We start from the raw sequence: 27,575 nt of genomic DNA on the forward strand, positions 1-27,575 counted from the left end.
ATGGAAAAGTTTCGGGCTCATCGATAGTGTACCGGGAGTGCCGGGGACCATCGGGAGGGGTGTCACGCCCCAAGGGGTCTCATGGGCTATGGGAAGAGATAAACCACCCCTAGTGGGCTGGAATAAGTTCCCACTAAGGGCCATAAGGTTTGAGAAGGAAAAAACACAAGGTGGAAAGAGTTTCCAAGTGGGAAGATGGAATCCTACTCCAAGTAGGATTGGAGTAGGACTCCTCCACCTCCAATTTCGTCCAAACCTTGAGGGTTTGAGGATGCCTCCTCCCCTCCCTTCGTCCTATATATACTAAAGGTGTTGATGGTTTTTGGGACACAACTTTGCCACGTGCTGCTCGACCCTATACCACGCAGTTTTTCCTCTAGATCGTATTTCTGCGGAGCTTAGGTGAAGCCCTGCCGGAGTAGATCATCACCACCACCGGTGCGCCGTCACGCTGCCGGAGAACTCTTCTACCTCTCCGCCCCTCTTGCTGGATCAAGAAAGTGCAGATCGTCATTGAGCTGTACGTGTGCTGAACGCGGAGGTGCCGTCCGTTTGGCACTAGATCGGAACGGATCGTGAGAAGGATAGCAAGACGGTTCGTGCGACGGATTGCGAGACGGTTCGTGGGACGGATCGCCAGACGGTTTGTGGGACGGATCGCGGGACGGTTCATGGGATGGTTCGTGGGGCTGATCGAGGGACGTGAAGACGTTCCACTACATCAACCGCGTTTCTTAAACGCTTCCTGCTGTGCGATCTACAAAGGTACGTAGATCCAAATCTCCTCTCATAGATGGACATCACCATGATAGGTCTTCGTGTGTGTAGGAATTTTTTTGTTTCCCATGCAACGTTCCCCAACACAAAGATGGTGAAGTGTCATATAGTCAACGTTCACATGACGCCACTAGAGGAAACACAACATACATGTCATCAAAATATTGAAAGGATACCAACTTCATATGATAATTTATAATAAGACTTCTCCCATATCCTTAAGAACAAACGAAGCTACTCACAAATCATATTCATGTTCATGATCAGAGGAGATATGTATATGATTAACAATTTGAACACATGATCTTCCACTAAGTAAACCAACTAGCATCAACTATAAGATGTAATCAACACTATTAGCAACCCACATGTACCAATATGAGGTTTTGGGACAAAGATTGAATACAAGAGACGAACTAGGATTTAAGATGAGATGGTATTGGTGAAGATGTTGATGGAGGTGAGTCCTCACACAATGAAGGAAGTGTTGGTGATGACGAAGGCTTCAATTCCCCCTCTAGGAGAGCAAAAGTGCTCCTGACCAGGTTCCGCCCTGAGATGACAACGCTTCATCCCAAAAGTCTCTCACATATTTTTTCTAGGGAAAATGGCTTGATATAGAAGAAGACGGGCACTAGAGGGCCCGTGTGGGCTTCATAAGGGTGGAGGGCGTGTCTAGGGGGTAGGGCACCCCTCCTGCCCTTGTGGGCCCATGGTTGATCTTCTGTGGAGTTTCTTCTTTCCAGTATTTTTATATATTTAAAAATAATTCTCCATAAATTTTCAGGTCATTTGGAGCTCCGAAGAATAGCTATCTCTGATGTAGCTTTTTCAGGTCTAGAATTCCAGAAGTTAGTAATTTCCCTCCAAGTAAATCTTGCAAATTAAGAAAAAGAAGACATAACAATTACATCATAACGTTAAAAAACAAATGATAGTAGGAAATCATGATGCAAAATGGATGTATCACCGACCAATCTTCGGAGGTCCCTGATGACGACCCCATGATGGAGATGGGTTTGAACAAAGATTTCACGTCGCAACCCACTCCATGCATGTCAGCTTGACGATGAAACATACTCAGGCACACTTCAATGTTGCCATGGAATAGGAGAACCTGGCGCCGACACCTATGTCGGCTTCTAGGAGGGGCAGGAGGATTAGCAGTACAACTTGTTCCCCCCGAACAGTAACGGCTCGCAGAGAGCCAAATCAACGTTGAGTGCGTGAGAGAGGAAGCCGTGGTGGCCATGACCACAGCGGACCCCAACTTCGTCGCCGAGCAGCAGGCGATGCACAAGGCCGCTTACGCTCACGCTCGTAACGTGGAGGCCACTTATGCTCATGCGAACAAGAATGTCGCGAGCTGCGCGTCCTACGCGCTGCCATACATCGTCCGGCCGTGCTGGTAGGGCGACGAGCGTGCAGACCCGTCCATGTCTATCGTGCACCTCACGTCCACTGGCAATGAAAAGGTCGTGGAAACCAATAAGGATGAGTAGGGCATGAGAGGTGGCGGGGGGTCAAGTCCCAAGTGGACCGGTCTGTCTCCCATGTTCTATTGTTCCTTGCCAGCGATTGCGCCTTTACTTCACAGGTCTCGTCCCAGTTGCTCATGGAGACGATGAGATAAGCACGACGATCATCAGAAGGAAAAAACAAGGACATGGGGTGCTTCCATAGGGTAGGTTTAGGCCCGGTTTCTTTTTTTAAGTGAAAAATACCGCAAATGTAATGAATGTGTTCCCATTTAGATGAAAATTGCCCAGTTTGCATGATATTCATACGGTTTCTTGAAAACCGGTTTGAAATGTATGTGACTACGGTTGGATGGTCGTCTCCCGCATCAGTGTCAACGGAGTCCCCCCGATCCGCAGACGAATACAGTGTACGGTTTACGGGTCAACACGTTGGAGATCCCCAAGCAGTTAGTATACATAGAACACAATGATTCCAAAAAAATGCAGAACACAATGGACTATACAAGATCAGAAAGGGAATATTTCCACACGAAATCCACCACCATGAGTGGCGGCGACCAAGAGTCGGTGGGCGATGAGGCCGAAGTGGACACACTGCTCTAGGCGGCGCAGGACGCTGTGTTGCTCAAGCTCTAGGCCAACTCCCACCTTGTCTCGTCGGCGTTCTCCACGGCCTTGAACCCTCTTGCACTAGACAAGGGCGGCAGTCCACTGGATGATGATCTCTCCCGCCGCTTCGACGCGCTCAGGTCCCACCTGTCGGTGTCCAAGTGGCCTGGAGCTGCCTCCGCCCTACAACCGACATGATGGACGAGATGGAGGTGTGGTTCGCGACGCTAAAGGGCGCGAAGGTTTGCCCAAAGAAAGATACGAGGGTGTGGCTAAAGGAATTGAGAGAGGAGTCGAAGGAGGTCGAGGTGGAGAAGGTAATGAGGTGGTGATGGACGCCGTGCGGCTCGACGAAGTGTGAGCAGTTGCAGATCGAGAATGAGGGAAAGACGAGGATGGGATGAGAAGAATGGCTGTTTCACGTTGTTCCTGCGATTTAAAGGTACGAATGCGTTCAGTGTATCAATCAAATATTTCGGTCCTGAAACCCCGTAGGTTCCGGTTCCTCAACCCTATCGAACACGAGAATGTGCTCTGGAACCGAAACGGACCCGTTTCATTCCACAACCTGAACCAGACACATCCAAGAATCTGCTTATTGCCCTTCTCACAATAGTTGGAAAGAAACATAGGGAAAGAAGTAAAGAACACATACTCCCTCTATCCATATATATAGGGCATAATGCGTTTTTTAAGGTTAACTTTGACCGCGTGTTAGAAAAAATAATATATGACATGCAAGTTACACAAAGCATACCGTTAAATTCATTAGTGAAAGGATCTTTCAATGATATAATTTTACATTATACAATTCATATAATATTAATCTTATCAATAGTCAAACACAATGTCAAAAAATACGTTAAGCCCTATATATATATATATATATATATATATATATATATATATATATATATATATATATATATATATATATATATGGATGGAGGGAGTACATACAAAAGGATAAACGTTGCGGATTGTTGTACACCAGACTACCGGAGGACACTAACGAGAAAACAGCTCTCCCCGTCCGGAAAGGTCAAAATTCCCCGAGGTTCTTTTCCCTTGAGCCTCCAAAAAAGTTGAGAACAGTGCAGCTTCGAGCCCCAACTAGAACAGCATAGCACTAGCAGAGATGAGATAGCTTATTACCAGTCCTGCTACCGGAATCCATGGCGCCAGCAGCGACCCCGTGCTCCCCGCGTCTCCTACTCGCCTCGTCTGCATCTCGGCCTCCTCTCTTCCGCGTCGCGGCCCGCCCCTTGCTGCCTGGCAGCCGCGGCGGGGGCGTGCGCCTTCGGGTTCGATGCGGAGCGGCGGACGAGGAGTCCGAGCCTCGGCGGGGGGAGCAGGTGAAGGCTTCCGTGGAGGAGATGGCGCCCGGCCTCGACCTCGTCACGCTCGCAGCCTGCCTCGTGGGCCTCCTTACAGGCGTCTCCGTTGTCCTCTTCAACCTTTCGGTAGCTGCTTGCGAACTAAACTATGGTTCGATTTTTTCAGAATTTGAAATTAAAATTTGTCCAAGAGTCTCTTAACTTTTTTTAATACAGTACAAACATATACGCTCATACATACGTATGTACACTTCTCCTATAAGCGCTCGTGCATGCATACCTATCCTATGAGCATCTTCGAAAGACTAGCCGACACGTCATCTTAAAATTGATGAAGTCGATACAGATACCCTCATAGTCGATGGAATGTCTCCTCTCACTCAGCACACATCGCCCGAAGGCCTAATAAATTCAGGAAAATGTGACCATCAATGCCAAGTCTAGGACTTGAACTCCAGTCATCTAGTGGGTTGGTTCTACCACAAGGAACCTAACCATCCTCAACTCGCAACCGCTGCGCGAGCTGGTATATACTTATATAGGTTAGTAGTTTGAACAACTATCTATAGTCTATCTCTATCCTAAATATCTCCAAGTATCTTGCGGTTTAACACCCTCCTGTAGTCACAACTTTATCAAGTTGAGATTATGTTTGAAGACTTCAAAGCTTCCGGTAGGCAAGGCTTTTGTAAACCCATCTGCGACTTGATCACTTGAGTTTATGAACCGAATGTCTAGCATTTTACTAGCCACTCTTTCTCTGACAAAATGAAAATCTATTTCAATGTGTTTTGTCCTGGCATGAAAGACTAGATTTGTAGATAAATATATTGCACCAAGATTATCACACCATAGGCAGGGAGCTTTAGAGCTCTTAATACCCAACTCCTTCAACATAGACTGCACCCATATAATTTCAGCTGTTGCATTGGCCCATACTGTTGTTTGAAGCCTTTTGCCACAAGTCTTGCTTTGTAGCGATCAATGGTTCCATCAGATTTTCTCTTAATTCTGAAGACCCATTTGCAATCTATAAGATTTTTACCATGTGGTGGAGAGACCAAATGCCATGTTTTGTTTCTTTGTAGAGCGTGATATTCTTCACACATTGCATTTTTCCATTTTTCATCACCGAGTGCTTCTTCAAGTGTAGAAGGCTCCCCTGATTCACCTGTAGAGCAGACAAGACCATGCTTGGTCATGTGTTTATAATTAACAGGATGAATCACCCCCTTTTGCAACCGTGTACGACGAGGAGTATGAGCGAGATCTGGTGCTGGCGCAGAAGATCCTCCAGCTCCTGCGGCTGCTGATCTCGAGGCAGATCCTGTCGCCACTGGCTCCTGGTCGTGGCCGACAGCAGACCCTGTCGCTGCGAGTGGATGGATGTGGTCGGGATCCTCTGTGGCAGCGTGCTGAAGTGGCTGTGAAGGCACGTCCACAGAAGATCCGAAGCGATCAGGCGGGTCATCATTGGCCAATGATGACCTGGGTGTACCCGCCCCCGTGTCACCGTCCGCACGCGCCGGTCGGTTGAAGGAGCGCCGCGTGTAGTGCAGCGGTTGGGCAGAGAGGCGCCTGGCCGTTGTCGGCTCTGGCGCTGGCGCCTTTGTCGCAGGCGGCCCACCGTTGCTTCCTGGAGCGGATCCCGAGGCGCCGTTGTCTGCTGGAGCCAGCCCCGAGGTTGATTCGCCGCACGGCTGCAGAGGAGTTCCCGCAGTTCCCGAGGAGGATTTGCTCCCCAGGCCGCGGCACATGCGATATAGCTCATCCGAGCTAATTTCTTCAAGGGTTTGATCACCATTTTTATTCCTGCCGTCTGCAACATCATCCGAAAGCTCAAGTGCACTGGTGAGAGGGTTAGCCAACATAGAATCATCACAATTGTTAACACCCCCTTGATCATACCCGGAGAAGATGGATGGAAAAAGGAGAACTTCTTTTTGAAGAAGAGCACCTGCATTTGGGTGGAGATCTGAGAATGGGAATTTGGTTTCATCAAAAACAACATCCTTGGAGATGTAGACACGACCAGTGGATATGTCAAGGCATTTTACTCCCTTGTGTTGAGCGCTATACCCTAAGAATGCACATTGTTTTGAGCGAAACATGAGCTTTCGATTATTGTAGGGACGGAGATTGGGCCAACAGGCACAACCAAAGACACGAAGTGTTGTGTAGTCAGGTTTGGTGTGGAGAAGACGTTCTAGTGGAGTCTCATTGTTGATGACACGACTGGGAAGCATATTTATAATATGAACAACAGTGAGAAAAGCTTCATCCCAAAATTTTAGTGGCATGGAGGCATGAGCTAGTAATGAGAGACCCACTTCAACGATGTGGCGATGTTTGCGCTCAGCTGAACCATTTTGTTGGTGAGCATGAGGGCATGACACATGATGGGAAATACCCAAAGTTTGGAAAAAGGAATTTAGCTTTTCATATTCCCCTCCCCAATCAGATTGGACAGTGATGATTTTGCTTTCAAACTTCCTTTCAACAAGTGCTTGGAAGTTTTTAAAGACTTCAAAAACATCAGATCTTCTTTTGAGAAGATAGATCCATGTGAACTTGCTATAGTCATCAATAAAACTTATATAGTAAGTATGTCTCCCGACAGAGTTAGGAGCAGGGCCCCAAACATCAGAGAATATTAATTGCAAGGGTTTTGTGGAGACACTGGTAGATATTGAATAAGGTAATTGATGACTTTTTGCTCGTTGACAAGAATCACAAATAGCTTCGATATTACGCTCACCAATATACGAGGGAGCTTATTTTTCCTAAGTAAAGTATTGATCAAAGAAAAAGAAGCATGTCCTAATCTATCATGCCATCGTGTGGTAGAAAGTTTGACGACGCCACACACTTGTTTATGAAATCTCCAATGCTCCGGGATCAACGGATAGAGCCCTCGAACACATCTACCTCGATAGAGAGTTTTCTTGGTTACCTGGTCCTTGATCAAAAAGAAGTAGGGATGAAACTCGAGAAAAACATGATTATCAAGAGCAATTCTGTGAACGGAAAGGAGATTTTTGCTGGCACTAGGAACATGCAGGATTTTCCTAAGATGAATTTTCCTATGAGGGGTATTAAAAAGTGAATGACCTATGTGGTGTATCCTCATACCTTCTCCACTGGCAGTGTGGATTTGATCCTTGCCGTGGTATTTTTCCTTCATGGTCACCTTCTCAAGTTCATTGGTGATGTGGTTGGTGGCACCGCTGTCGACGTACCAGTTGGTGTCGATTCCATAGGAGCCATCCGCAGCAGCAACAACCTTGTCTTCGTCTTGGGAGGAGGCATCGTCCTCATCATAGCGGTACCAGCAATCTTTGGCGGTATGCCCTGGTTTGCCACAGATCTGGCACCGAGAGGCCTCTTGCCGAGATCGATTGGAGCCACCGCGCCGGCCCCGATTGTTGGTGGAGGGAGACCGGCCAGTGCGAGAGGAGTTGCTGTTGGAGCCGCCGCTTCTCCCCGCGTTGCGAGGCGAGCCGCGCTGACCACGACTGCCGCGGCCACGGTACGCCGCGTTTGCAGAAGATTTGAACCCGCCTGAGCTATGGAAGAGGGCCACGCGCTGGTCAAAGTTGCTCATCATGGAGAAGAGCTCATCCAGCGAGACCGGCGTGGCCCGAGCATCGAGGGCAGAGACCAGGGGCTGGTAGTCCATATCCAGCCCATGGAGGATGTAGGAGACGAGTTCATCGTCTGGGAGTGGCTTGCCGGCAGCAGCAAGCTCATCTGCGAGCCCGCGCATATAGGCGAAGAAGGTGGAGACGGATTGTGTCCCCTTCTGGGCGCTGATGAGGGCCGTGCGAATGTTGTTCACGCGGCTGAGCGACTGCGACGAGAACATGCCCGCCAGAGCCGCCCAGAGTGCGCCCGCCGTGGTGATCGCGGTCACCTGGACAAGCACCTCTTTGGAGAGGTTGTTGAGCAGGTACCCGAGAACCTGCTGGTCCTCCCTGACCCAAGTTGGGTGAAGGGGATTGGACGTAGTGGTGGCCTTCCCATCTTTGTCGGTGGAGACTAGGGTTTTGGCCGGTTCCGGTGAAGATCCGTCGACGTAGCCAAAGACGCCGGCGCCCCTCAGCTGCGGTACGATCTGGGCGTGCCACAGAACGTAGTTGGTGCGGGTAAGCTTCTCCGTGATCTGGCCATTGAGGCTTGGGTGGGAGGATCCGGAGGAAGACATGGCTGCGGCACTAATGGCGATGGAAAGCTAGATGCTAGGAGGAGGAAGGGCTCTGTATACCATGTGTGACTTAGCGGAAACGTCTTACCCGATGAGGGCGACGTGTTGCATGTTATATAGCAGGGTGCAAACCTGTAGATATGCGTACAAGATAGATTTGAAAGGAGTTACAACTTGGAGAGGAAGTAAACTAGAGATAGAATATTTGAATACATAAAGAGAGATAAGTAGTTTGAACAACTATCTATAGTCTATCTCTATCCTAAATATCTCCAAGTATCTTGCGGTTTAACAGTATATACTTATATAGGTTGGTTGCTGAAACGTTAAGCCAGAACTTTGCTTCGGTACACCCCCTAGAAAAGTTTACAAATTTAGATGCAGATTAAAGATGGAGATTAGAAGTTACAGCTTCCAATAAAAAAAGGATAATATAGTATTTTTTTTAGAACCATAATGGTGATAGCTGTTTTAAGTAACTTTAAAATTCGTGCAAGCTTTTAGGTGGGGGGTACCGAAGTAAAACTCTGCCAACTTATAACAAACTAGTGCTCAAGTTGAAACTTCCCCTCCGTGTTTGCATCCGAAGGTGTACGCATCCAAATTTATTTCTTCATTACAATATTCACGCTCAATGGCTCTGAAGGAAATGACAAGCTACATAAAGCTTGTACAAAAATAAAACATTACATGTCAAACCGTCATCCCAAATGGAACATAAATCCCCTGGTTGTCCAACTCCATCAGCTCCTGCAGTAAGGGCCATAACCATAACCAGCTGACATAGATAAGAAGATAACTATTGTCATTCCTGTATAAGGTATAGGGTAGCGAGTTGTAAAAGCTTGATGATCCAACCCAACCATGCTCACATCAGAAGCTATTTCGTAGAAGGTAATCAGAAGCACTCATTATAGCTCAGTCACCTGAGTTTTATTCTATCAAGTAGTTGAATTTCATGTATCCACGATTTAGCTCGTCATATCGAAAATTAGCCTCCTCCCCTTAAAAATGAGGGCTGCCTTCACCACCTTAAAAGAACGATGGCACCTTCCTACCTGCGAAAGTTCTAGCTTGATTTGATTTTCATTTATAAGTTCGGATGGATATTGATGCTGAATATAGGAAAGAACAATACGTTTGAAGCATTGCTCATATCTCCAACCTATAGCTCGGGGCCAGCAGTTTCTTTCAACTCAAACTCAGGATAGCCTCATGTCAAGTTCGGATCGACAAGGAGCAGGCTGCAATTGTGCAAACATGTCCAGCTGACACGATGCCAAGGGTGGTGGGCCTAGCTGCCTACCAGCTTGGAAACAACCATGTCCTAGCTGGACATGACACTAGCACAGCTAGGTGTCAGACCATGGATTCGTCATATCAATTTGATGGCTTGCTTTGTTGAAAGATACCTTACACCTATAAGGTTCAACTAATGTTTCAAACTGTTATGAAGTTGGGTAAGAGTATCTTTTTTGTTCTTGTTTGGCCTTTTGGAAATGGAAGCTTTTATTTATTGATTCATTGCCATGTATGTAGATGATACAATCACAAAAGAGTTCGGCCTGTGGGGGTCAAAGTATCTATTTACACTGTCTCCTATACATAAGAGGGAGCTGTGCCAGTGAATAAAACAAGCAAGGTTCGCCCCGCCGCCACGCGCGCGCGCTATAGTACTTGACTAACATGGCATTAGACTGAAAACGTCCAGTATATTGCAAGACGTGTTATGTACTTACGTTACAGTACAGGATGCGGCACCACATCTTTGGTTAGGTTCCACTGCCGAATTTTGTAGGTGTCCATCAAATGTTGGGTGAGCTTGACGCTTCAGGTCTTTAAGTCTGAATGATACAATTTGAAAGTTTAAGCACCTTGTTGAATTTTGCTACTGATGGGAATCACTTTTAAATATTCATGTTGTTAGTGTAAGTACCCATTATTGCTTCTTAGGATGTAATATTTTTTATAGGTTCATGAAATACGTGATCTGCTTTGGGATGGCATACCGCTGCGAGGCGCTTCATGGCTGAGGGAAGAACCCACTGCTGAAATTTGGCAGAGAGTGATATTTGTTCCCGTCAGTGGAGGCATCATAGTTGGAGGGCTGAATACGCTAAGAAGTTCTATCAAGACAAACTCAGATGGCTATGTTTCTAATATTAAAGGTGTGTTTAGGCCATTCTTGAAAGTTGTGGCGGCATCTTTCACTCTTGGAACCGGCAACTCTCTGGGACCTGAGGGACCCAGCGTGGAAATAGGTTCTGCTATAGCAAAAGGATTTGGAAATGTGTTTGGGTGGGAAGGCGGGAAAAAGCTGTCTCTTGTGGCAGCTGGGTCAGCAGCTGGCATTGCATCTGGTAAGTTCTACATCCCCAATTGTTTATATATTTTGTTGCAAAGTATGTTCAATCAATATGATGGATTAACCATGGGGTAAGCATGTTATAATTTGCTTGATTTCTTCATGCCTATATCAAATTAATTTAACCTAATAGGGAATCTTGCCATCACAAAATGCCAGTTCCCTATGGATAGTTTATCCACATATATTCGTGTTTTGATGTTAGCCTACTATACAACAACAACAACAACAACATCAACTTCAACAAAGCCTTTAGTCCCAAACAAGTTGGGGTAGGCTAGAGGTGAAACCCATAACATCTTGCGACCAACTCATGGTTCTGGCACATGGATAACAAGCTTCCACGCACCCCTGTCCATGGCTAGTTCTTGGCGATACTCCAATCCTTTAGATCTCTATTTACAGACTCCTCCCATGTCAAGTTCGGTCTACCCCGACCTCTCTTGTCATTATCAACACGTTTTAGCCGTACGCTATGCACTGGAGCTTTTGCAAGCCTGCGTTGAATCTTCCCAAACCATCTCAGACGATGTTGGACAAGCTTCTCTTCAATTGGTGCTACCCCAACTCTATCTCGGATATCATCATTCCGGACTCGGTCCTACTATAATCAATGTTTAGGATATCGGTAACTGGTACCATATCAGTCGGGTGCCGAGTAGGGATAAATAGGCAAATTTTCCAGTTATTCGGCCGACAAATCAGTTAACCATCTATTCGTTGACCCACCGAGTAGCGATTAACTAACCAAGATGCCGATTAACTAGCCAATCTTTAGAACAAGGACTATAATTAGTAGGAATAAGTTAATTATACATACTTTATACATTTATGTAAAATGATAACTATAACTTAGTTGCACGCGGTGGTGGAATTTTAGGGACTTATTCCTGCATCGTGTAAGTTTACCCAGCCACAAGTATGTGATTCGCCTGTTATGGTTTTTCGAAAGTGATTCACCTATTACGTTGGCTAGTGCATGAAGCTTAACATGGTATCAGAACCCAATGACTTGAAATCTCAAGTCCTTGGGCTCTGATACTGATTTCAAGTCCTTGGGCTCTGATATCATGTTAAGCTTCATGCACTAGCCAACGCAACCAAAAGTCTAAACTGATGGAAAGGGTTAGGTAATCCACATATACACTTCAACGAGTACTCTGATATGGTCAATATGTCCAATAGACAATAGTAAAGTAAAAATATTCCATGTCTTCTGCTTTCTGATTCCATTTTACTTATATTTCAGGTGATTTCCTTGTATTTTAGGTTTTAATGCTGCTGTTGCTGGGTGTTTTTTTGCGGTGGAGTCTGTTTTGTGGCCTTCATCTGGCGATTCTTCATCCCTTTCCAACTCAACACCTATGGTGATCCTCAGTGCAGTGATAGGGTCTGTTGTTTCAGAGATTGGTCTTGGTTCTGATCCTGCTTTCACTGTTCCAGAATATGATTTCCGCTCCCCGACAGGTACTTAATGTTTGTTATAATTGAGATTTTGAGTACTTTTTATGACTATGGAGTACTTCCTGGCATCCTGCAATATTGGTTCTTACGCATCACAGTTTCTTATGATGAACCGTCTGCTGTTTTAACTTGTTTTTGCCAATAACACTTCCCAAATAACTTCATACATTCAAATGAAATAAGCCATCTCCTGCTTTTTTTTCTTCCAGAAAGAGGGTAGAAACCCCCAGACTCTCCATCAATCGATGCACACCTCCCTCAATAGATTTTTGCAAAGTTTACGAGTATCCAAATAGTCATGAAAAGCAAAAACTAAAAGCCAGAAGGGCAAGGACAATGCCAGACACCATACATCAGTGAGGAACTGGTGCAGCCATTTGCTAAGTCATGTGCTGTACCAGCTAAAAATCACTAAAATAGGACACCAACAAATCTCGCGCATTTTTGCTCTTGAACTACCTGATACTCCTAAAGCATCCTACTGTTCTGCAATTTGTTTTGCCTCATATAGTCATGTAGAATGCCTATACAATCTTCTGGATGGTAGGTCGGTAACTTTTAATGGTACTCTCATTTTACATTTTGTTTTTCGTGCTCCAGAGATTGAAAGTATGAGGATATTTACATGACTTCATAAATGTCAGAACTTCCTCTATATCTCTTGCTGGGCGTGTTTTGTGGCGTGGTGTCAATCACCCTATCTAGATGTACAGCACTAACTATGGACATGGTTGAACACTTACAAAAGACAACAGGATTGCCGATGGCTGTATCCCCTGCCTTAGGTGGACTTATTGTTGGTCTTCTCGCTCTTGCCTACCCTGAAGTTCTGTATTGGGGCTTTGAGAATGTTGACATTTTACTGGAATCACGGCCATTTACAAGTGGTCTCTCAGCAGCAGTGTTGGTTCAGCTCATTGGAGTAAAAATATTAGCGACGTCTTTGTGCAGGGCTTTTGGATTGGTTGGAGGTTACTATGCACCATCCCTTTTTATTGGTGCTGCTACAGGCATGGCATATGGCAAGTTCATGAGGTTTACATTTACTGGCTCTGAAGCACTGTTTCATGTCCCCTTCCTAGACGTAGCATCACCTCAAGCATATGGTCTGGTAATGCCCATCTGCGTATCCTTACCTTTCTTCTTCTCAGCTACTCCTGTTGATTCTTGGAAAGCAGCAGTACATCTCAAGATGGGTGTAAACTTTGACCAACAATTAGTCCAGCAATATACAGATTTAAATAAATTAGTTACAGAAAAGTGATACTAATAGATTCTTATTTTATAACATTTGGATATGATAGTTATTTATGTAGTTACCAACAAATACTTCCAAAGAAACAAATGGCCACTATTCAGTTTTGTAGATCATGCCAAGTCAAATCCTGCCTTCCATTTGCGCAGCAGAGGGAGCAATTCGATCTCTCTTTGTATGCTTTTGTAGTGTTATTAATGATATTGTAACCATGTGGTGGCATTTCTATCTCTTGTGCTTGTTTTGTAGTCACTGCTCAGCGGTTTTCAGGTTTTATCTTTTGCCTTTTGTGTGCTGTTACACTGATGAAGATATTGTGCAAGCAGTATTATCATTGCTTATGCTTGTTTTCCTTTGTTTCTATCTTTGCAGGTTGGTATGGCGGCTACACTTGCCGGTGTATGCAAGGTGCCTCTGACATCTGTCCTCCTACTGTTTGAACTAACGCAGGACTATCGTATAGTTCTGCCTTTGCTTGGTGCTGTTGGACTATCATCTTGGATCGCTTCTTCTCAAAGGTTCTCTACCAGCAGTAAGGGTAAGCCGGGTTCATTGGAGGAGAAAACAAGCACCATTGAAGAGGCGCAAAATGTGCCCACGCAAACCCAACAACTCACTTCTGTGGATAGTGTTGATGCCACTGCAGAATTATGTAAACTAGAAAGCTCACTTTGTGTATATGATGCCAGAGATGATAACGTGCTGGAAAATCTTACTGTTGCAGAGACTATGAAAACTAGATATATTTCTGTCTCATTGAAAACTCCAGTAGTTGAGGCACTAAATCTTATGCTTGTGGAGAAGCAACCATTTGTTATGATAACTGAGAGCAATAAATCTCCATTAGGCTTGCTAACAGTCAAAGATTTCCAGGATTTCTGCAAAAATGCAAAAAGCACAAGGATGCAACCTGAGGTGAGAATTACCACCATTTTCCACTGGTTTATTTTCTCTATTTGTATAATCTTGATGTTTTAGTTAATGGGAAGACATACTTTTTGTGTATGTGCACACTTCTTTTCTGTCTTTTTTTTGTGGTTTCCAAGTAACAGGGCACCATCTTACAGATACCTAGTGCCCAAAGTACTTGCATTCATATGGTTATTTTGGATGCAGAACCAAAAGAAGATATCCTCAGTCTAACCCTGTAAACCACATCACAGTTAAATACATCAAAGGAACAACTCACAAACTATCACATAGCAGCTAACAGACTATCAAATATAAGAATCCTATTTTTGTTATGGATCAGAACATATCAAATATATTCTGCACAAATTAATTAATCACTGGAACTCAAGTCCTTGACCACTTTTGGTCTCTCAATCTATGATGGAATAATCAGGATAGTAGAAAAATGTTGACGAAGCCATCTGCAAATTCCTTAATAACAACCCGAAAAGAGTACAAGGATTTGCATTCTCCCTCACGACTTGCTTGAACCATAGGACCTTTACATCCTTGCCCTATACAAAAGTCTTGTGCTAAAGAATAACCTCGGTTCTAATCCTCTTTTGAGCCCTAATTATTTGATCTTGGTTGGATGAGATTACGTATTACTTGATTACTTGGGTTGGGTGATCGCTCTGTTTCCTTTGTAGGGTGAATTTTGATTGGTTTAAGACAAGGTTTTTATCAACAATTACTCTATTAGTATGTAATTTATGTGGTATAATATTGATGTTATTAGTTTCGTATTTAGAAATATTTATGATTGTGATTTTGTATTGTTACAGTATATGTGGATTGCACTAGCCCTTTCCATCAGTTTGGACTTTTGGTTGCGTTGGCTAGTGCATGAAGCTTAACATGGTATCGGAGCTAAGGTCTTGAGTTCAAGTCCTGGCTTTCACAATTTATTAAAAATTGTTGGTAGCCCCCCTTTGTGTCCACGTAGAGGCCTCTTGAGTCATACGTGAGTTTCGCGTGCCGTCGCTCTCTTCCGGTTGCACGTGTTTGTCAGATGGAAGCGTTCCTACATTAAGATTCTTCTTGAATTCTTCAAATGGTTTCAATGGCAAGGCTTTGGTGAATCCATCTGCAACTTGATCTCTGGAAGGAATGAAGCGTATGTCTAACTTCTTTTCTGCAACCCTTTCTCTGACAAAGTGAAAGTCAATTTCTATGTGCTTTGTTCTGCCATGAAATACTGGATTTGCAGAGAGATATGTGGCTCCTAGATTATCACACCACAAACATGACACACGATGCTGTTTAACTCCTAACTCATTTAGCAATGATTCAAGCCAAATGATTTCAGCAGTTGCATTAGCCAATGATTTATATTCAGCTTCAGTACTTGACCTGGATACTGTGGCTTGTTTCCTAGCACTCCAAGAGATGAGGTTAGAACCAAAGAATAGTGCAAATCCTCCAGTTGACCTTCTATCATCACTACATCCTGCCCAGTCAGCATCAGAGAAGGCACTAACAAGGGTGGAATTAGAGTGTTTAACTTGGAGACCTAAGCTCACAAAATGCTTTATGTACCGTACAATTCTTTTAACAGCAGTCCAATGTACACTAGTAGGTGCATGAAGATACTGGCAAACCTTGTTGACAGCAAAGGAAATATCAGGTCTTGTCAGGGCCAAGTACTGTAGAGCTCCTACTGCACTTCTGTATTTTGTGATCTCTCCTTCCTTCAGTGGCTCACCTTCAAATGCTGAGAGTTTCTCTGAAGATGACAATGGTGTGGGAGAAGGCTTACAATCTTTCATCCCCATGCGAACTAGAAGTTCAGTGGCATATTTTTCTTGATTCAATACTATGCCATCCTGAATCTTCTTTACCTCAATGCCCAAGAAGAAGTGTAGATCACCAAGATCCTTTAATGCAAATTCTGAGCTCAAATCATGTAAGAGGGCATTAGTGGCACTTTGTGAAGAGCTTGCAACTATGATGTCATCAACATATGCTAATACAAATATAGTTGTATTTGCCTTGTTATAAATGAACAAAGAGGTGTCAGCTTTGGATGCAACAAAGCCTAGATGTTTCAACTGTGAACTTAACCTTGAGTACCATGCACTTGGTGCTTGTTTCAAACCATAGAGTGCTTTATCAAGCTTGCGTACATAATGAGGTACCTTCTTGTCAACATACCCAGGTGGTTGTCTTATGTAAACCTCCTCTTCCAGAACACCATGCAAAAACGCATTCTGAACATCTAGCTGTCTCAAACTCCATCCCCTGGATACAGATATAGCTAACACAAGTCTAATAGTTGCAGCTTTAACAACATGACTCAAGGTGTCCTCATAGTCCAAGCCATACCATTGCTTAAAGCCTTTTGCAACTAAATGAGCTTTATACCTGTCAATGGAGCCATCTGCTTTTCTTTTGATTCTGTAAACCCACTTACAGTCAATGATATTTTTACCTCTCTTTTCTGGCACAAGATGCCAAGTCTTGTTTCTCATGAGCGCTGAATATTCTTCATCCATTGCATTTTTCCACTTTGGATCTCCTAGTGCATCCTCCAATTTTGCTGGTTCTCCTGCTACACATAACATACCATATGGAATACTGTCATCAGTTCGAACCTTTGGATTTTTTATACCTTTCTGTGACCGAGTCGTGACACGAGAAATTGTGGCTGGTTGAAGTTGACTTCGTCGTTTACGCACTGGTTGTGCCACAGGAGATGACGCAGAAGGCTCGGGTGCAGAAGATCCTGAGAGGTTCTCAGATTCGCTTTCCACAGCAGATCCCGAGTTCACCTGTGTGGCCTGCAGTGTGTCTGATTTATCAGAGGAAGTTGCCGCAGAAGATCCGTCGCTGCTAGTCGTGTGCGCGCGTGCACGGGACAGAGATCCCGACGCGGGCCCCGCCGAAACTGTTGTCGCTGTCGGCTAACGGGTGCGGGTCAGGGATCCCGACGCGGTCGATCCTGACGCGGGCCCTGCCGAACCTGCTCTTGCTGCCGGCCCGCGCGTGGGACGCGGTACGGGACGCGGGTTCCCGCCTGATTCTGGTGACGTGGCGGCGGCCGATTGGTGCGGAGCGAGGGCGCTGACTGGCGTACGGATCTGCGCGCGCACAGGAGTCTCAGGTGACGACGGATCCACCTCGTGCTCCGCGCCAGCTTCGTCCTCTTCTGCTGCATGAAATATAGGTTCATATTCTCCAAAATTTGGATCATTTTCTTCACCATTTTCTGTGCCATTTGCTGCTGTAGGATCCTGCACACACGGAGGCACATCCCTGCTAGTAGGATCATCAGTTGGATTAGTACAATTGTCGCCCCCATGATCGGAAGTTTGGAGATGTGGTGGAAGTAGGAGAATGGCTTGTTTGAGAAGTGCTCCGGCATTGGGATGAAGTGTTTCAAAGGGAAATAATGACTCATCAAAAACTACATCACGAGAAATATAAACCCTGCCAGTGGAAACATCTAGGCATTTGACTCCTTTATGAATAGGACTATATCCAAGAAAAACACATTTTTTGGAACGAAACGCAAGCTTGCGTGTGTTGTATGGCCGAAGGTTGGGCCAACAGGCACAACCAAATACACGGAGTGTTAGACCTTTCAGCCTGAGCATTGATAGTTGTGGATGACACTAGGAGAGTTGGGACAATTTTCGTTGGTTTATTTCTCACACAATGCCATGCCAACCTGAGGGGTTGGGGATACATATTTATAGGCTGCTAGCCAGCCAAGCATATGCTAAGATGCTAGTCTAAGATGCTGCTAAGATGCTAGTCCAAGATGCTATCCTAACTGCCAGTCCTTGATGGTCAAGGATTCTATCCTAACAGCCACAAGGACCATGTGCTGCAGCCCCACAAAGGACTATGTGTTGCAGCCCCACAAAGACCATAGTACATAGACTTATCCATCATTCTCCCCCTAAGTCTTGTACGTCGTCTTGTGGGAGAGTCGAATCATCCCAATCCTGGAGCAGAGTTCGAGGAACTTGATCCTCCCAAGAGGCTTGGTGAGCAGGTCTGCGAGCTGGTCCGTGGTGTTGATGTAGCTCGCCTCGATGCTCCCTTCTTCCAAGCAGCTGCGGATGAAGTGATACCTCAATCGGATGTGCTTGCTCCGTTCGTGAAAAACGGGGTTCTTTGCCAGAGCCAGGGCGGACTTGCTGTCCACCAGGAGCTGCACCGTTCTGGTGTCTCGGACGAGGAGATCACCAAGCAGTCGAGCGAGCCAGAGCGCCTGAGTGTAGGCGGTGGAGGCCGCTATGTACTCGGCCTCACAGCTGGACAGGGCCACCACCTGCTGCTTGACCGATTGCCAGCTCACGAGACACTTGCCGAGGAAGAAGAGGATCCCGCTCGTGCTCTTGCTGGTGTCGATGTCGCCGGCGTGGTCGCTGTCGCTGTACCCGACAAAGTGTGCCGCCCCCGGACACCTAGGGTAGTGGAGGCCGTGGTCGAGGGTCCCTGCCACGTAGCGGACGATCCTCTTCACTGCCTGCTGGTGCTCCGACGTCGGTCGCTCCATGAACCGACTGACATAGCCGACGGAGAATGCCAAGTCCGGCCGTGTGTGGGCGAGGTAGCGAAGGCTCCCCACAAGGCGTCGGTACTGCGTAGCGTCCACTTCCTCCGTCGTGCTGTCGCGGCTCAGTCTCAGCCTCTCCTCCATCGGAGTGAGAGCTGGGTGGCAGTCGGTGAGCCCAGCTAGCTCAACGATGCGCTTGGCGTAGGCGGACTGTCGAAGCGCGATCCCGGAGTGATCCTGGTGCACCTCGATCCCTAGATAGAAGGAGAGGAGCCCCAGATCACTCATCTGGAAGGTGGCCTTCATGTCTTCCTTGAACGCAGCCACCTCTGCATCTTTGATGCCGGTGATCACCAAGTCGTCAACATAGACGCCCACCAGCAGGGCATTTCCTCCACTGCCCCGTCGGTAGACGGCCGCCTCATGCGGGCTTTGCTCGAAGCCCATCTTCTTTAGCGTAGAGTCCAGCTTGGCGTTCCACGCCCTAGGTGCCTGCCGTAGGCCGTAGAGAGCCTTACGCAGGCGGAGTACCTTGCCCTCCTGGCCAGGGATCGCAAATCCCGGTGGTTGATGCACATAGACTTCCTCCTTCAAGTCGTCGTTGAGGAATGCCGACTTGACATCCATGTGATGGACACGCCAGCCCTCCTGGGCAGCTAGCGCAAGGAGAAGTCGCACGGACTCCATCCGTGCCACGGGAGCGAAAGCGTCGTCGAAGTCGACTCCTTCCTGCTGCAAGAAGCCTCAGGCCACCAAGCGAGCCTTGTGCTTGATGATGGCGCCGGCTCCATCCCTCTTCAGCTTGAACACCCACTTAAGGGTGATTGCGCGGTGACCACGAGGGAGGTCAGCGAGCTCCCAGGTGCGGTTCTGCTCGACCGCATCCATCTCCAACTGCATCGCGGCGCGCCATGTCGCGTCTTTCTCGGCCTCTGCAAAAGACCGAGGTTCGCCGTCCTCACACGCGAGTTGTAGCTGCGCCTCCAGGTCGCGTGGCACCAGTCCCGGCACCGGCTGGTCGCCGAGTAGATTATCCATCGTACGATACCGTAGCGGTTCGCCGCTATGATACGCGTCGATGCGCTCCTCGTCGTGAGTGAGCGGGGAAGCGAACTTCATCGGGTTGTGCTCTGCGTGAGCTGGTGCTGATGAAGACGAGCCCGGAGTGGTGACTGTCGGGGCTGGAGTATGCGGCGTCGCCGGTTGTGGTGCCGTCGGCGTAGCAGGCACCGGAGTCGATGTAGTTTTGGGGGCTGGGGTAGACGTGCTCGGCGAAGAGGAGCTGCTTGCTCCCCCAGCTTCCTTGAAGTGGACGTACTCGACAATGAAGTCGTCATACGTCAGCGTCGAGCCGTCGTCCACCGCCTTGTCCCATTTCCACCCTCGCCCTTCGTTGAACACGACGTCTCGCGCCGTGCGCACACGCTGTGTCTCTGGGTCGAGGATGCGGTAGGCCTTTGAGCCCTCCGCATAGCCGATGAAGACTCCTGGAGTACTCCTGTCGTCGAGCTTGCCGATGTGGCCGAGCTCTTTGGTGAACGCAAGGCAGCCAAAGACCCGCAAGTGAGAGACCGCCGGCTTCCGCCCATGCCAGGCCTCGTACGGCGTCCTGCCGTCGAGTGCCTTAGTAGGCGAGCGGTTGAGGATGTAGACGGCCGTTAGTACCGCCTCTCCCCAGAAAACAGCCGGCATCCCTCTCTGCTTGAGGAGAGCCCGAGCCATCCCCACAACCGTCTGGTTGCGCCGCTCGACGACGCCGTTTTGCTGCGGGCTGTACGGCGCGGAGTAGTGGCGCTGGATGCCCTCATCAGGCAGTACGACGCGAATTCAGCCGCCGTGAATTCGCCACCGTTGTCAGTGCACAACATGCGCAGTTTGCGGCCGCTCTCCGCCTCCACAGCAACCTGCGCACGCCTGATGGCGTCCGGCGCCTCTCCCTTACTGCCGAGGACCATCACCCACATGTAGCGAGAGAGGTCGTCGACGAGCAGCAGGAAGTAGCGTCGACCTCCTGGTGTGGCTGGCGTCACCGGGCCGCACAGATCTCCGTGCACGAGCTCCAGCCTCTCCTTGGCCCGAAAACTCGCCTGCTGGGGAAAGGGGAGTCGTCTCTGCTTCGTCAGCACACAGATGTCGCAGAACTGCTCCACATGGTCGAGGCATGGCAGGCCTTGCACCATCTCCTTGGCACTTAGACGCTTCAGGGCCTCAAAATGAAGGTGCCCAAAGCGCTCATGCCATTGCCACGCCTCGTCGTCCCGACGGACAGCGAGGCAAACCGGTTGTGCCACCTGCACATCAAGGACGTAGAGTCGATTTTCACCTCTGGGTACCTTGGCGAGAAGGCGACGCTGGCGATCCCAGATGCGTAGGACCCCATGCTCAATCAGCACGCGTGAGCCGTTCTCATCCAGCTGTCCCAAGCTGATGATGGAGTTCCTTAGCGCGGGGATGTAGTAGACACCGGTGAGCAGCCGGTGCTCTCCCGTCTTGGTGGTGAAGATGACGGAGCCGACGCCCTTAATTTCCACAGCTGAGGCATCCCCAAACTTGACGGAGCCTCGCGCGTCGGAGTCGAGCTCGGCGAAGAATTCCCTTCGACCGGTCATGTGGTGGGTGGCGCCGGTATCGAGGCACCACCCCACAGTCTTGTCCTTCCCGGAGCCATCGCCGAGAAGAGCGTGTGCTTTTGGCTCGTCGAGGTGGAGGGGAGCCTTTGCGACTGGTGTCGCTGAAGGTAGCTCGATGCTTTCATGCGCCATGAACAGAGCCGTCTCCTCCGCCGCCTGTGCGACGTGAGCCTGGCCTTGTCGTGGTTGGCGACACTCATTGGCCCAATGGCTAAGCCGGCCACAGTTGTGGCAGCTGTTGTCCTGTGCCGGCTTGGGCTTGCCAGCGACGCCGTCCTTGGCGCTTCCGCGGGCGTCACCTTCGGCACGTCCTTGTGCCTTGCCGCCCCTTCGCGCCTTGCGCTGCTTGCCGCGCTTGCGGCCGCCCGTCGTGGAAGAAGGCTCCCCCTTCTTGTCACCAAGGCTGGCATCCCACTGCTCCCGAGTTAGGAGCAGCTTCCCGCCGGTGGTGATGGGCCCCGAGGGAGGCTGTGGCTCGTCGGTGTCGACGACCTTGAGGCGACCTATCGCCTCCTCGATCGTCATCGTGGAGAGGTCCAGCAAAGACTCGATCGAGCGAGCCATCTGCTTGTACTTCTCGGGAATGCACCGGAAAAGCTTCTCGACAGCTCTCTCCTCGGTGTAGGTGGCATCGCCGAACTTCACCATCTTCTGCAGTAGAGTGTTGAGACGGAGAGCAAAGTCATCAACGTCCTCACCTGGCTTGAAAGCCAGGTTCTCCCACTCCTTACGAAGTGCCTGCAGTGTGGACTTGCGAGCACGATCGCTGCCGATGCGTGCCACGGCGATGGCGTCCCAAGCCTCCTTGGCAGTCCGCTTGTTGGAAAGCGAGAACTGCATCTCGGGCGGGACTGCGGTGATGAGGGCGTCCAGCGCCCGTCGATCTTCTTGATGGTCGACGTTGCTGTCCTGGACTGCCTCCCACAGCCGCCGCACCTGGAGCCTGATCTTCATGATCGCGGCCCACTCGACGTAGTTGGTTTTAGTGAGGGTAGGCCACCCAACACTGGGACCAACATCCCTGACCACAGTCCGGACCTCGTAGAGGCCGCGGTCCTGGTCGTTGCAGCCGCCGTCGCCGTGCGCACCTCCACCTGGAGCGCGGGCGTGCTCGGCTGCCCACTGCGCTGTCCGCTCTTGCGCCACTTTGGCACGGTCTGCGTCGGCACCGTCGTCCGCAGGCGCGGAGCCGTTGGAGCTGCCGGAGCCGACGCGGAGTGCCTTGGCACCCGCTGTAGCCTCACGTGCTGCCTCCGCAGCTGCTGCTGCTGCTTCTACCTCCGCCCTGGCTGCTTCTACCTCCGCTCTGGCTGCTGTCAGCTCCGCTGCAGCCAGCCTTGACACCCTTGTTGCCGCAGCAGCTGCTGCTACAGCTGCTCGCTCACGCTCCTCTGCCACGGCGCGCTCGGCCTTCTGCCGGCGCCGTATGCTCGAGGTAGCCGTGTGCTGAGAGCGACCTGCAGACATGGCTCGCTGCAGGGGGCTGTTGCGTGAAGGGGAGGCTGTTGCTGACGAGCTGCTGCTCGACAGTCCGAAGGGAGGGAGGTAACTAGGGGCAGTCGGAGCAGCTGCTGCTACCGGCTTAGGCTGCTCAGCTTCCGGTGAGAGAGGTGAGCAGGAAATGCTCAGGGTACAAGATAACGAGGCTCTGATACCACTTGTTAGACCTTTCAGCCTGAGCATTGATAGTTGTGGATGACACTAGGAGAGTTGGGACAATTTTCGTTGGTTTATTTCTCACACAATGCCATGCCAACCTGAGGGGTTGGGGATACATATTTATAGGCTGCTAGCCGCCAAGCATATGCTAAGATGCTAGTCTAAGATGCTGCTAAGATGCTATCCTAACTGCCAGTCCTTGATGGTCAAGGATTCTATCCTAACAGCCACAAGGACCATGTGCTGCAGCCCCACAAAGACCATAGTACATAGACTTATCCATCACGGAGTGACTTGTAGTCAGGAGAAATGCCAAAGAGGCGAGTGATAGGGGTTTCAAAGTTGATGACTTTGCTAGGTAGCAAATTGATGAGGTACGTGGCGGTTAAGAAAGCTTCATCCCAAGATTTTAGTGCCATAGATGAATTTGCTAGTAGGGCTATTCCTACTTCAACAACATGGCGATGCTTCCTTTCAGCGGAACCATTCTGTTGATGTGCATGAGGACATGCAACATGATGTGAAATACCAAGTTCTTGAAAAAAGAGATTGAGTTTTCTGTATTCACCTCCCCAATCTGTTTGCATGGCAATGATTTTGGTGTTTAGTTTGCGCTCAACAAGATTCTGGAAGTTCTTAAAGACTTGAAAAACTTCGGATCGTTTCTTGAGGAGATAGATCCATGTAAATTTACTAAAGTCGTCAATGAAACTGACATAATATGAATGTCTTCCAACAGAGGTGGGGGCTGGCCCCCACACATCTGAAAACACAAGTTGCAAAGGTGCAGTGGAGATACTGGTAGATATGGGGTATGGCAACTGATGACTTTTAGCTTGTTGACATGAATCACAAACAGACTCAATACTAGACTCATGAGAGTATGGAAGTTTGTTCTTGCTAAGAACAAATTTAATAATAACTGACGAAAGATGACCTAGTCTACTATGCCACTTTGATGAGGAAGGCTTGACAGCAACAAAAGCTTGTTTATTGAATGGTGTTGATGAAGATATGAGCGGGTAGAGACCTCCCACGCATTTGCCCCTAAGAAGTATTTTCCTCGTGTCCAAGTCCTTTACCAAAAAGAAATATGGATAGAATTCAATGAGAACACGATTATCAAGGGTAAATCTATGAACAGAAAGGAGATTCTTTGATGTTGTGGGCACATATAGAACTTTTTTAAGGTGTAGATTTTTCATGGGGATTTTAACAATTGAACTACCAACATGAGTAATTTCCATACCAGAACCGCTTGCAGTGTGTACTTGATCATGGCCACGATATTTATCTCTGACCGTCAACTTGTCAAGCTCCCCTGTGATATGATTGGTGGCACCGGAGTCGGCATACCAATTTGTGTCAATGCCGTAGGAGTCGGAGGCGACGTTTGCCTCCTTTTCTTCATACTCTTCTTCCTCGTAGCGATCCCAACATTCACGGGCACCCCCGCGATGATGTTTGAGACATATCTGGCACTTGGGGTAATCCCGGTGCGGTGGGCGTTGCTGCTGTTGTTGTTGGGGACGGCCACCTCTCCTGTTGCCGCCGTTTGGAGAAGGGGAGGAGGGTGAGCGTCTCCCTCGACCGCGGCCTCTGCTGCCACGCCCGCGTCCTCTGCCGCGGGACTGGCCACGCCCCCTGTACACCATGTTTGCAGAGGTGTTGTAGCCAGCTTCTGGTCCGTCACCTAGCATCTCCACCCGCTGATCAAAGGCAGAGATCTAAGCAAAAAGCTCGTCGACGGTGATGGAGGCTTTGACAACGCCAATCGCTGCCACAACCGGGTCGTAGTCCCGATCAAGACCGGCATGGACATAGTCCACCATCTCTGGATCAGAGACGGGCCGGCCTGCAGCAGCAAGTTCATCTCCCAAATTTTTCATCCGGGCGATGTAGGAGGTGCTCGACATGGAGCCCTTCTTGGTGGTGGTGATGGCAATTCTCAAATTTGTGATTCGAGATTGGGACTGCGAAGCAAACATAGTGATGATAGCAGTCCATAGATCAAAGGTGTTTTCCTTACTCACAACTTGGGCGAGGATTTCCTTTGACAGAGAGTTGAGGAGATGGCTGAGGACTTGTTGATCTTTGGACAACCATGGCGCATAAAGAGGATTAGGCACCATGATCGTCGTCTTGTCCGCCTGCTGCTGCTCCACTGTCTTCGTGGGCGCTGCATCGGTTCCATCCAGGAGGCCGGTGACCTGCGCTCCTCGCAGGCCCGGCATCACTTGGGCTTTCCATAGGAGAAAGTTCCCCTTGGTGAGCTTCTCGGCGGGCGGCGCTCCAAGGTTGAGGGCGACGGGAGCCGAAGAATACATGGCGATCGGTGGAGTTTTTTTTCCTGGCTAGATAGATGGGAAGAGGATGGCTCTGTATACCATGTCAGATGGAAGCGTTCCTACTCCTCGATGAGGAGCCGCGTTGGGTATATATTGATAGGAGGTAGGAAAGGCCCCTGCCGTGGCTTACAAGAATTCCATCGATGGTGGAGTCGGTAGGATATGGAGTTGGTTAGAGATAGAGATAGATGCAAGTAGTTGAGATTACAAACAACATATCTCTAAGTCTAACAGTGTTGATTTGTCTTCCCCGTCACACGTGAGAGGGGGTGTTACAGTATATGTGGATTGCACTAGCCCTTTCCATCAGTTCGGACTTTTGGTTGCGTTGGCTAGTGCATGAAGCTTAACATGTATCACTATAAACCACTTATTAAACGAATAATTATTGGTCAAAGGCTTGTCTTATAACCAGTAAAAAACACCCATACAAAAAGAAAACAGATGGAGTAGTTTTTGGTTCCCCGCCTGGCCTCCCTCGGTGAAAGTAGGATCCAGTCTGATTGGAATTAATACAAGAGTCCTTTGGTTACACCTCTCCCAAGTCCAATAGGTTTACTCCCTCCGATCCATATTAATTGTCGCTGATTTAGTAGATCAGAAGGAGTAATATATTTGTCATATTTCTCAACACTGAGGTTCTTGTGGTTCCTACTTATTTCAAACTCTTCTCTATAAACAGAGAAAAAGATGGGTTTCCTATTTCCTTAAGGCCTTGTTCGGTTAATCCACTGTCCAAGTGGATTGAGGTGGATTGGAGGGGAATGAGGTGGAATTTGTACTAGATGGGATTTAATCCTTGTCAATCCATGCCAATCCCTCTCATTTTCGGTGGAACCGAACAAAGCCTAAGAGGTCAAATGGTAATCCATAGGGTGTTAAGTTTATCTAGCTTGATGTGGTTCTTATTTTCGTTACTCATTTCTGCTCATGCTGGAACAGGTAGATGAATGTCTGGTATCTCATGTTTGTGGAACCGTTAGATGTAAAATATGGTCCGTGACACCTCAGATGCCACTTACTGCTGCTGAAAAGATCATGGATTCTCATGGAGTGGACCAAGTTCCTGTAGTTTCAGAACATGTTAATCATCAGGATGGAGGAATCTTGATTGGTTTTGTAGATAGAGAATGCATCACCATTGCTCGAAGGTAAAGTTAATTTTTTGGATAACTACATTTCCAGATTTCTACTCTCAGTAATGAATAGGTGACAAATTACTTGTTTTCCAACTTATAACCAATGCAGTGATGATTTCCTTGCATGTTATGTTCTCTTTCAGAGCTTTGGCAGCAAAAGAATTTTTCAGTTTCACATCGGAGATCAGAAGGGAAGAGAGATGATGCGGATTCACTTAGTAATTCGCTTGATATATTACATTTGCTCATGTCGGCTTATGTTATTAAGCTGTTCAAAAGCCAAGAAATCACAATTGAGCAGGTTTGTTTGGGGAACTTTCGAATTCAGAAAGTGAAGTAGCTGGCTGAAGTTTCTTCCATTTCTATCAAGGCCGTATGTGCATGCGCAGTGCATAGCTGCATTATTGTTGTAAGAGCGCGCTATGTTCTCAGTTGTTAGATCGCTGCAACTTGCATCTAACTTGTGCATACCACTGTTCTCCCCTGCAAAACAAAATGGAACATGTTCATTTAGGAACTGAGCCAGCGCATTGGCACTTGAGCGTGTGCCTACTACACAGTATAATTCTTCAACTGAGAATCGAACTATTCGTCAACATAGACACTGGAAAGATGGGCAACGAGATCAGGCTATGTCACACCCATATTTCTCTTTGCGGTGTTGTGAGTTAGTTGGAATTAAATGAACCGAATTTGCAGAAGGGCGGGTTTGGTTGGGGAAATCTTCTGATAATTATTGTGAATCCTTTGCACTCTCATGTATCAAGTTGTTTGGTAAAACAACCTTCTCATAGAGAAACAGTGTCTACTCATATCATTGAGACAAATGAACCTTTATTGTTGTACTTT

The 27,575-nt window shown here is 48.0% G+C and overlaps 1 protein-coding gene and 1 pseudogene across 3 annotated transcripts; both read left to right on the forward strand.

Annotated features, from left to right (window-relative positions):
* Positions 1-2,801: 2,801 nt before the first annotated feature.
* LOC123441850 lies at positions 2,802-3,228 on the forward strand (annotated as a pseudogene).
* Positions 3,229-3,832: 604 nt separating this feature from the next.
* Positions 3,833-27,575, forward strand: LOC123444222 (chloride channel protein CLC-e). Of its 3 annotated transcripts, none has more exons than XM_045120877.1 (7): positions 3,833-4,330; positions 10,381-10,768; positions 12,043-12,240; positions 12,882-13,348; positions 13,865-14,407; positions 26,530-26,738; positions 26,836-27,575. In XM_045120877.1, exons 1-7 carry the CDS (start codon positions 4,043-4,045, stop codon positions 27,059-27,061), a joined length of 2,319 nt encoding a protein of 772 aa, XP_044976812.1. In that variant the 5' UTR covers positions 3,833-4,042; the 3' UTR covers positions 27,062-27,575. The 3 variants fall into 3 exon arrangements, with proteins under 3 accessions (XP_044976812.1, XP_044976813.1, XP_044976816.1); XM_045120878.1 differs by having other exon boundaries at positions 3,836-4,330; positions 26,870-27,575; XM_045120881.1 differs by having other exon boundaries at positions 4,284-4,355.

This window comes from Hordeum vulgare, chromosome 3H (assembly GCF_904849725.1).
Source record: "Hordeum vulgare subsp. vulgare chromosome 3H, MorexV3_pseudomolecules_assembly, whole genome shotgun sequence".
Taxonomy (NCBI): Eukaryota; Viridiplantae; Streptophyta; class Magnoliopsida; order Poales; family Poaceae; genus Hordeum; species Hordeum vulgare.

Excerpts from the sequence above, each read along its gene's own strand:
- LOC123444222 (XM_045120877.1), top strand. The coding sequence starts at position 4,043 with ATGGCGCCAGCAGCGACCCCGTGCTCCCCGCGTCTCCTACTCGCCTCG. Across the intron at positions 4,331-10,380 it reads TTGTCCTCTTCAACCTTTCG|GTTCATGAAATACGTGATCT; the intron begins GTAGCTGCTTGC and ends TATTTTTTATAG. Across the intron at positions 13,349-13,864 it reads CACCTCAAGCATATGGTCTG|GTTGGTATGGCGGCTACACT; the intron begins GTAATGCCCATC and ends CTATCTTTGCAG.